Raw genomic sequence first — 11,256 nt, forward strand, 5'->3', positions numbered from 1 at the left:
TAACTTACAATATTATAATAGTTCTTCTTGGTAAGCGAAATGTATTATTTCTTGTAAAATAAAAAAAAAAAATCCGAGTGTAAAAATAATAAAATAAAAAATAAAAATATTAATGGAATATGAAATGGGGATGAGGAAATTAAAGGAAGACAGGAATTTAAGGGATTGGGTTATTAGTGTCCTACTTCAATATGGCTGCTTCTTGTATTAGGACACTCCTAATTCCTAATCCCTTTTTCTTGTGTCTTCTCTTTTCTTCTCTTCGTTTAATCTTCTTCTTCTTTCTTCTTTCTTTCTTTCTTTCTAACGCAGAGCGAGGCAATTAGACCTGAGCTGGTTTTGACTTCCCAACGACCACCATTATCTTCTGCAGGAATCTAGTGGTGCCTACTGCAAATATAAAAAAAAAGAAACATTACAAATTCAGTTACATTAATCTTCATTTTTATTGCAATTATTTTACACTGCCCAACACGCACATACATTTTTCTGATCGGAAAGTTAAACCTATTTTTGGATTAATTTTAATTGACACAATATTTATTGCAATAATTATAACAATTTTATCGTATCAATTGTATTTTTGAAAATAACGCATATCTTAGAAAATAAAAAAATAAATAACTGATGTGTGCCGAATTAATGCTATATATATATATATATACTTTTGGAATTATTATAGTATATTAAAAATATTCAAAAATAAATTCAACTTCCAAAAGTAACAACTTATTAATAATGTTTTCTTTTTGTGTTGGGCTGTGTTATCATTTTATATTATTTAATTACAATTGTTAGGATAATTAGAAGACGTTAGAGCATGTGAACTTTTTATAATAGTGATCGATAGCCTTCGACTATTAGAAGAGACGAGTTTAGCATTAATAATATTAATAATAATAATAATATTAATAATATATAATTATTAAATCGATGTGACATATCACAAGGTGCGAAAGGTAGAAGAAAAAGTGCTTCTGAGAGTTGACCATGTTGTTGTTGTGATGTTGATATTGTGTTTTAATATGATCGTTTCGAAGTCATGCAAACTTAAAGTTTTAATATACCGCATCCCTAATAAAATACTGTCACAATTCCAAAAAAAAAAAAAAATTAAGAAATTGAACTTTTTACGATACAAACGAACAAAAATGAATTTCGTTTGATTCTAAATAAATTTGAAATCTATTTTGTGAAAATCATCAATTATATAGGAAACCCTTTGAAAATAAATACATTCTCCATAATGATTTATAATAAATCACATTAACAAAAGATATGGCAAAAAAAGAATAAAATTAATTGATTAAAAAACAATATATATCGTATCGAGTTCCTATATGCATATATTCATATAATTTAAAATAATTAAATAAATAAATAAATTATATCTGATTTGTGGTGGGGCAAATAAATTAGTGATTTAAATTCTAAAATAATAGAAATATTTATACTTTCTGTAAATTTCATTTGAATTATAAATTTTAAAAATTGTAACAGTATTCTCTTTTTTACGAATGCGATACGATTCTGCGAACTCAGGTGAAACAAAGCGTGTATTGCCTTGGTAACTCTAATAAATTCTCCGACATTACTCGAGCTTTTTTGTTCTTTTCCTTTCTCTTTCTCTCTTTCATAGATTAATTAGTATTGATATTTATACATGTACATCCGACAATGTAGTAAACAACAAGGACACGATTGAAATAAAATCGAAACTCGTTATAAATATATTTTTATGTGTATTAATACACATATTTTCTATTGCAACAAAACTTTTACCAACAATAAAATTTAATTAACTTGGCCTTTTTATATTTTTTTTTTGCAAAGGATACCAAAAGAAATATAATGCGATGCAAACGCGTACTCGTACGTACACACACACACAACTATTGTTTTAGATTTGTGTTGAATTTCAATTACGATTATATTTTTGTTCTTTTTTTTTTTTTTCATTCATTCGTTTAAAGAGATCGAATTTGTAAATGCGTGCAATTTAAATAGGAGAGAAATAAAAATGATAAGCTTTAATGATAAGCAAGCTAAAACATGCGTGACTTATGAGAGAATGTAATATTATGTTATAGTGTGTTCTAAACCTTATTTATCTTTGGCCCGACGACTACCATCAGCTTCTGCAAAGTTTTGGTAACGGCGCCTGTGGGAATAAATTGGTTAAAAGGAAATGGAAAAAACAAAAAGAACATAAACTCTATATATACATAATAATATATTACATTTAGGAGATTATATTAATAATAATAAGAATAATAATTTATAATATAATTTAATATCTAAGAAATGTATTCTTTTTTTTATCGTATCGAAATCATACTATGTGTTAAAATAATTCTAAAATATATGCAATATAGTGATAAATATTTATTAAGTAATATTATTTATAGTAATATAAATAAATCAATACAATTATATATGTTAAATATATAATTTTAATTGTTTTATTATTAATGAGATTAAAATAATATGTGTGATAGTACGATCTCGATACTATAATATTAATATTAAAAATATTTATTATTATATTTATTATTTTAACTTACCAACAGCTTTGACGAAAAATTTCGGTTTGTTCTTCCACGCAATAAATCCAAAGTATACTGGCACCGACGATGATATCATTAAACAACCATACCCTGTGAAACGAAAAAAAGAAAAAGAAAAAACGCTTAATAATATATCTCATTGTCAATGAAAAATAAATTAATTAATTAGAGGAATAATTGTTACCTGTTTCCAAAGGAGTAATATACATGGGAACCACCGTGACGAAAAGTGTGGCGATAATGTAAACGATTGGAAAAGCAAGATTAACTTTAATTGGTCTTGGCAAATTTGGTTGGGCCCATCTTAGCCATGGTAGACATAAAACAGAGACGCCTATGCTTAACTGTAAACAAATATGATTTAATTATTAATTAGAGAAAAATTCTTGACGTTCGATTGGATACATATGAATTAAAATAATTATAAATATAGAAAATTAATATATTTCAAATATAAACTATTAGATTAAATTTATAAAATTACAAAATAAAAAACCGACAGACGTAATAGTAATATTTATATATATATATATGAGTAAAATTTGTTAAATATAGAAAATTAATATATTTCAAATATCAACTATTAGATTAAATTTAAAAAATTACAAAATAAAAAACCGACAGACGTAATAGTAAAAAATAAAATTGGATAAAAGAGAGAATATTGAAAAACAAATGAATAAATGTAAAAAAAAACAGTTTATATCGATATAATGAATTAATAAAAAAACACAATTCGATTAGTTACGCCAATGGCATTGCATCATAAATTTTCAAATGCGCACCTCGAGCTTTTAGTTACAAGCCAATTAGAAAATTATCAATTATCTACCGCGATTATTAATAATTGACGTGACAAACAGACAATTAGATTGTTCATGAAACATCCGACGTATAACCTAGATATTACTAATTGTATGATGCAATTATAAATTGTTAATTATTGAACTTTCTAGCTAAATAACATTGAGATCAAGTACGGCATAAATGTAGAAACGTACAAAAAAAAAAAAAAAAGAAAGAAAAATGCCAAGTATTCAAAATTTCAATACAAACATTGTACAATCCTCTTATTAAGAGAAAATAATAAGCAATAAAAAGAAATAAATATAAGAAAGATATTGCAAGCAATTCTTTTTATTCAATGTCAATTACACATTGACTCGCGGGGAATTAGAAAAAAGAAGAATTATTTGTAACACGAAATCTAAGGGTAAAGTTACATCAGAAAATTGATTACGTACCCAAGTGGCAAAGCCGACGTAGTTGATCAAAGCAAAGATATCAGAAGAGCACAAGTATAACATTGACAATAGTGCCTGTAATAAATAAAACAAAACAACAATTGAATTATTATAACAATCCCATCATCTTCGTCGATACAGGTTCACATTTATATATTTTTTGGTAATCCTAAGTGTAAAATTTTCAGGCCCGCAAAATAATTTGTCTAATTCGATTAATTCGAAATTGATATGCTTGTTTGTGACTTTATTTTTTTTCGTATTTTAACGAATTAAGGAAACAATAAATTTTTATATGCATGTAAAAAAGAAATTTAACAAATTTTATTAAATTTACTATTTCACGTAAGAGTTCAATAAGTGCACAATTCTAATATAAACTTTGAAGAATCAAATTTGTGTAATTATACAAATTTAATTGTTTGTTACATTACTTTGTATGTCCTGTATACCTTTCAAACAAACTAACATCAATTATTTTTCATATTATTATCGGCAAGAAATAAGGGTTTAAAATAAAGTTTCAGTTTCCAATCAAATGCATAGGACAAATGCAAATCCGTATTATTGATTCTTTGAAATATTTTTATATTGCGTATAAGAAAAGTGCAAAATTCTTTACGAAAAAATACTTATAAAAATAATTCCCTTTTCTAAGAAAAAGTAGAGAAATACTTCTGATAAAATGTCCAGTGTGTAAATATTTGATTTGCTTTTAACCAACACAATTTATCGAAGAACATTCCCATTTATTTGACAATTCCTCCAGTAAAAATAAAAAAAAAACACATCTTTTATTCAATGTATTATATTTGTTGATTGAGAAAATCAAACGTACCATACAAATAACAGCTGGCGTTGGTGTCAATCTTGAAACTTGTATCATCGTAAGTATTTCTGGCATTTGTCCCTCGCATGCACCAGCATAAAAAAGCCGAGAAGACGTCAATAGAATTCCATTTACAGCGCCAAATGTTGACAATGCCACAAACACTGGTATAGTCCATGCCATTACTCCGAACAAATGATTGGCAAACGTCTAGTATAAACATACAAACAAAAAAATCAATTAGAAATTAATTAAATTAATTAAAAGAGAAAGAAAATGATCGCTATTTCATTCGTTGTCACGAGATACGATTACAATTCTATCGTTTTCGAGAGAGAAAAAATAATTAGAAAAAAATAATAACAAAAGTAAAACGTTCTCGTATGAACCAATCATTTTGTTTTACGCATGTTAAAAATTAATTAACAATCAAATAATTGCAATTAAAAAAAAAAGAAAACGAATATGTATACAAACTTACCACAGCAACAGCACCACTACCCAAAACTTCGACAGGACTCAAAGTAGTATAAAAAGCCATATTTGTTAAGACGTAGACCACGGTTACCAAGGTGCAAGAAATTGCAATGGCTTTTGGTAAATTCCTGTTGAGAAAAATAATAAAAAACAAAAAAAAAATGATATACGTTAATAAAATTGGCGAGTCATGATGATCGTATAATCGTCAAACCACCCTTAAGAAATTAACTTAATCTAATCGTTTAACGAAACCTCATCATCAGGATCTGCAATTTATCGATCGTTTAAAAGCATTTGCACTTGAAAAGCTTACGTCATCTTACTCGAGTAAGAGCAACGTCTTGTATCGAGGACAATAAAAGCCATGGCCTTATGTTAGTGAATCTTCGGCCATTTTAATTACTTCATGTCGGTGATATTATAGTAATGATCAATAACAATTAAACATTCATTGTTTATGATTGATCTATTACTCATATATATATTTACACTTATTATTAATGCGTGTCTTGACATTTAATTATAAACAAATATTATAAATCTTGTATCATATTGAATTAAAAATAATAATAATAAAAAAAATATCTAATGTGTGATATCGTTATAAGTTGATTTATATCAATGCTGATTGCTATATAATTACAAACAAATACATAACTCTTTTAACAACGACTCTCGATTGCTAGATCATTCTAATAGAAAATTTATTTCTATCTTGATTCATTGAAATATGTATAATTATTTCTTACCTGATCGGATCTTTCAATTCCTCGATGATGAAGTTCAAATAATTCCAACCGTTGTAAGCAAATAATCCTGAATAAAAGCTCAATGCAATGGACGTTATCTCCGTTTTGGTATTATCGAACGTAAAATGTTCCGTGTGTCCTGTAAATTTTGTTTTTTATTGTTTTTTTTTTTTTTTAAATTAAGAAAATAAATTATTCGAAATTTACAATAAAAACTTTGGATATTTGTTTAATCGTTATAATTTTTGTTTCTATAGAAAAATTTCAATTGGAAAACTTACTGTGTTACAATTTGTATATTTTTAATCTCAGTCATATGAAATTCATCAAAAAATTCGTAAACTAATTATCATTTTTGTTTGAGTATAAAAATTTACACACACATTAGAAATAAAAAATAATAATTTTTGATAAGCATCGCGCGAATTGAATGAAATGTCTCGTTTGAAATGTCTCGAGCAAGTTATCACAAATCTTTGGTGTGTTTAAAAATATTAAAATGATATACGAAAAGATTGAGATATCTGTCAATGTAAATTCTCGCAAGCAAACGAATTCGTTTCCGTTTCGTTTTAGCGAGCAATTCGCTTCGTTGAATAGTCCAATTTAAGTGATACTCCTTTTACGCGCATAACATGTACAACGCGACGGTGAAATGATAGAATCGGCTCTGCGCTAGTATTTAACCCACCTTTTTGATTGGACAAATTGTCTCGTCCGGCAAGTGGACAATACTGAAAAGACGTTCAAACAAGACCTTTTTTGCTATTTCAAGGCTCTCATTTTCTTATCCTCGTCTTAAGATACAATCCTATCGTCATTTTGTAATATATATATTTCTTACCAAAAATAAAATAAAAAAACAAATAGAATACAATTTTTTTGGTCGATCCGCGTCGTAATGTTAATAATTTAAATAAGAAAAATTTTGTTAAAGTAATATTTTTTCACAGACGAATATAGTAATAAGTATTTTACATATTTTTTTTGTTTTTTTTTGTGTACAAAATAATCTCGATAATAAATATTAATGAATTTTTAAACGAACGAGAGATATATCGTCTCGAGGTTTAAACGATTAGAGATAAAAAGTAAAATAAAATATGAATCATTTCGAAACATCGATCGATCTGAAAATTCCCATTACGATGATTCGTAAGGTTTGCTAGAATCGTTAACGAATGATAAAAAATAAATGATCCGAGGTGCATTGTCCCGTAACAAATTTATTCGATCACGCTCGTACGCGAATGATCAAGCAAACATTTTTTATCTTTACTAGCTGGATTTCAATAAAATCCAATATAGACAGCGACAATAATGAAAAAAAGAAAAAAATATTGAACACGTGCGGGTTATCGGTAATCCGATTTGAAATATCAAAGTAAATCGATTGAAAAATATATTTCCAATCGTTAATCTATTGAAAATGTGAAAGGAATTCAAATGAAAAAAAAAACAGAAACATGAAAAAAGCTTTATATTCTTTCCATTAACGCAATGTATCAGATTTCTCCTATTTTATAGCAATGCGGTAAAAAAGATGGAAAGTATAATGAGTGGTGGGTCAGCCAGATACGCGAATGAAGAAAGAAATAAAAAAATAAAAAACAAAGAAAAAATATTACGTATTACGTTACACAAATAGTAATAATGTTGCTAAGTTAGTATTTTTCTTATCGTTCATTTCTAATCTCTTTTTCTGTGAATGCAATATTATCTAAAGTAAGATTTGTTCTTACCGGTGAACAGTTGATAAGCTCCGGTACAGATTATGATAAAAAGTGCGAGAAGTTTAGCATACGTAAAGATGTCTTGCACTTTTGTTGCCCAATTAACGTCCCAGCAATTTATAAACGCCAATATACCTAAAAAAAAATAAAGATATAAATCAACCGATAAATATTTCTTTTTTTTCCTTACAAAAAGAATTTTATCTCGCGTTAGACTTTTTTATTTAATTTCTTCTATCTTTTGTTGTTGTTGTTGTTGTTGTTAATTTACTTGATTCCTTTGATATTTTAATACAAATAAATTAAAAAGATGACTTTCCTATTACTCTCGTTTGAATGAAACTATAATATTTCTAATTAAGAAGAAAAAAAAGAAATATTGTTTTCGACTAAAAGTAAGGGTCCTATTTCTACTCGGATTAATTCAACTCTATCTAATGGAAACAAGTTTTATGCTGCAGTCTGTTAGTAAGAACATACTGGCACCGATCCAGTCAGCTATAACGACAGAAGGGGTAGAAACGGGTTCTGGTTGGTTATCGACCCGTTCGTTCATTCGTTCGTTCGTTCGTTCTTTCGCGGAAAAGAAAATTCGTGTTATTCGAGAAAGAGAGAGAGAGAGAGAGAGAGATGCCGTTTAACAATAACAAATATTTCATTCTTCTTATCAACCATTTCTCACATATATATACGAGCTGTTTATTTTGAAAGTGGCATAAGTCACTTTTTCAAAAAAAATCGAGTTAATGGCAACACTAATTAAAATTGAACGGAATCTTTGTATTTTCAATAAAAAAAAAAATGTGACTTATACCACTTTCAAAATAAACGGCTCACATATACATATGCCTAATGTAAAACTTTATAAAAAGAAGTTCCAAATTATCCGACCATTTTAATAAATCTATTTTTATTCATGACAAAATTCAACAAAACATTCATAATTGCCTGCATTTCTTCGATACATTTTTTTAAATAATAAAATAACGCGAACGAAATATAAATTAGCATCGATATAAAAAAAAAAACAAAAAAGAAGAATTGTTTTAATTCATGCAATATAACAATAATAATATTACAAAGAACAGCACGTCTGATTAAAATTGAAAACGTTCCATTAGTTAAACGCATAATCACTGTTCCTGTCTACAATTTGTTTTTTTTTTTTCTTTCTTTCTCCGTTCATGTCCTTGATAGATTTGTTAACCGGCGCCGAGGAGGAAGAAGAAGATGATGATGATGATGATGATGATGATAATGATGATGATGACGACAAAGAAGAAAAGAAGAGGAAAAAGAAGAAGAAGAAGTGGAAGAAAAGGAAGAAATTCAGACTGATGCAACATCTCTGCAAAATAACGTGAGATTCTTTCCGGCCTTTCCCCCACCACCGCACCACCCCTTTACTACTCGCAATCTGTTCTTTTCCTTTACACTTTTCGTCTCTCTTTTTCTCTCTTATTCTTATTCTTCCTCTTCCTCTTCGTGTTAAAGAGAAAAAAAAATAAAAAGAGAGAGAGAGAGAACATGTGCTAGTTGTCCCCTTCGGCGAATTAATGTCGTTGTGTGTCGGCCTGTTGTCATGTTATTAGATTATATTTGATGACAATAGAACGTGATTGGTGCCTGTCTTTCGTCGCGTGAGTCTATGTTCGTCATCATTTTACAACACTATGTTTCTCTTTCTTTTTCTTTTTCTTTTTCTTATTCTCCTCTCTTCTTCTCTCTCTCTTTCTTACACTCATTCTCTCTTTTTTACTTTCTGTTACACTTGTTATATCCTTCTTTTTCTATCTTCAATACTCGTGGTCGTTGGCACCGTTCTTCCATCGTTTTTAAACGGAGGAGAATGACTTTGTTATTTTATTTTACATTTCTTTCCTTTTTCTTCCTTAAATTTATTTCAACCATTTGATTGTATATATATTTTTGTCTTTATACATTATATATATCTATATTTAGAAATAATATTTTTTAAATTATTATATTGATTTGATAAAGAAATATAAGCAGATATGCAAACTGTGAAAATAGGTAATATTGTTCTTGGAAGAAGATAATTAAAAGATTAATTAATTTATTCGAATTATATTAGTAATATTAATAATATAGTAATAAAAAAAAGATGTTGTTTCTTTGATCTTTCTTTCTCGAGTTATTAGTTGTTGAATCATAATTCAAAGGAAAAGAAGAGTGGCAATTAGGTAAATTTATGATATTTCATTTGACTTGGTATACTAAACTGGATATACTTAAATTTAGGCGGTGGTATTTACGTATAGGAAATAATTGACGACATAAGGAAAATCCTCTTACAAATTTACTATCAATCTTCCCGACTTTTCTAGTAATCCTACGTTGTTTTATTACGGGGCAATTCCAAACCTGATAAAAAATCACGACCAAAGATAAAAATAAATCGGAGTAATACGCTCGAGTGAATTCCCCTGAATTCCGATTAGTTTTCCGTTTGTTTAAAATAACGAAAGGAACTTGTTTTTTTTTTTTACGAAACGATCTCATTTAGTAATGACGAAATGTCGTAACTAAATTGAAATGAATAAACCAAAAAAAAAAAAAAAGAAAATTAGAAAAATTTTAAATGAGAATTACGAACGAGAACAAAAAAATTATGATATAATAAATAATATATATAATTATTATATGTCTCAAAAGTTGGAATACAACAACAAAGGATATATATCAAACTTGATACTAAAAATAAACTAATAAAATTAATCAAAATTATTATATCATAAAAATACTACAATTATAATATATATATGGTATAAGTTACAATATATTCAATTAAAATATTTATACAAATATCATTATATATTGGAACATAATGTTATAACTTTTCTATTAACAAAGTAAAGATATCAAATGTTATAATAAAAAAAATGAAAAAAAAAAACGAAACAGTTTGTATGACACCAATAATAATGTAATATTAAATGTTTTAAAAAATGAATATAATTTACCATGAAAACTCTCTTATATACTTTACTCGATTTACCTATGCGTCATCGTAAAATGATCTACAAAAAAGAAAAAGGATAGAAAAGGATAATGTAGATCGAAAAACCACAAGGAAAATAATATCTTTCGTGGTCATGTCTTTCATTACCGCAAAATTGATTATCACCAAAAATAAATTTTACGATAGGAACACTCGCGATTACTATATTATCGTATATAACCGAATATTTTGTTTCAATTCTTTTGACTCTTTATTAGAATCTTTTTTTTGCAAATAATTTTGTATTTTATACAATCGTACGCGCAATACCAATGAAATTCCATTAAACGAAAAGAATTGATGATGATAATGATGATGATCGTCTACTTCGCGTGATACAATGATATTACCATTTACCATGATTGAAAATGGTCGACCATTTCCTTTCTATAACTCGTGATACATTCCATCGAATCGTCATTATTTCCCAGATCAATCTAGACAAAAACTAGAGAATCCAGTTTTTCTCATTATTTTTCTCCCATTTTTTCTTTTTTTCTTTTCTTTTATCATTTAAAATGAAAACGTATTTGTCGATATAATATCCAAGAATTTGTTCAAGATTTTATAAATGTTTTTCTTATAACGAAAAATTTTAAAATTATAGAAATATATATTAATTATAAAATATA

General features: G+C 27.2%; 1 protein-coding gene across 4 annotated transcripts in view; it reads right to left on the minus strand.

The window, feature by feature from the left end:
* Nucleotides 1-261: 261 nt before the first annotated feature.
* LOC106788185 (Y+L amino acid transporter 2) overlaps nt 262-11,256 on the minus strand; it is a 21,949-nt gene continuing 10,954 nt past the window's right edge. For 2 of the 4 annotated variants that reach the window (XM_014751211.1, XM_014751208.1), the window contains exons 4-11: nt 7,612-7,737; nt 5,870-6,008; nt 5,122-5,245; nt 4,650-4,850; nt 3,812-3,886; nt 2,752-2,911; nt 2,565-2,657; nt 279-390 (exon numbers count right to left, since the gene is read on the minus strand). In XM_014751211.1, coding sequence (XP_014606697.1) covers nt 323-390; nt 2,565-2,657; nt 2,752-2,911; nt 3,812-3,886; nt 4,650-4,850; nt 5,122-5,245; nt 5,870-6,008; nt 7,612-7,737 — 986 coding nt within the window. In that variant the 3' untranslated portion in view covers nt 279-322. Of the gene's footprint in view, nt 391-2,096; nt 2,162-2,564; nt 2,658-2,751; nt 2,912-3,811; nt 3,887-4,649; nt 4,851-5,121; nt 5,246-5,869; nt 6,009-7,611; nt 7,738-11,256 lie in introns of those variants that run through there. The other 2 variants (XM_014751210.1, XM_014751209.1) reach the window with 2 other exon arrangements.

The sequence above is a fragment of the Polistes canadensis genome, unplaced genomic scaffold (genome assembly GCF_001313835.1).
Source record: "Polistes canadensis isolate GaletaPanama2010 unplaced genomic scaffold, ASM131383v1 scaffold_128, whole genome shotgun sequence".
In the NCBI taxonomy this organism is placed as follows: domain Eukaryota; kingdom Metazoa; phylum Arthropoda; class Insecta; order Hymenoptera; family Vespidae; genus Polistes; species Polistes canadensis.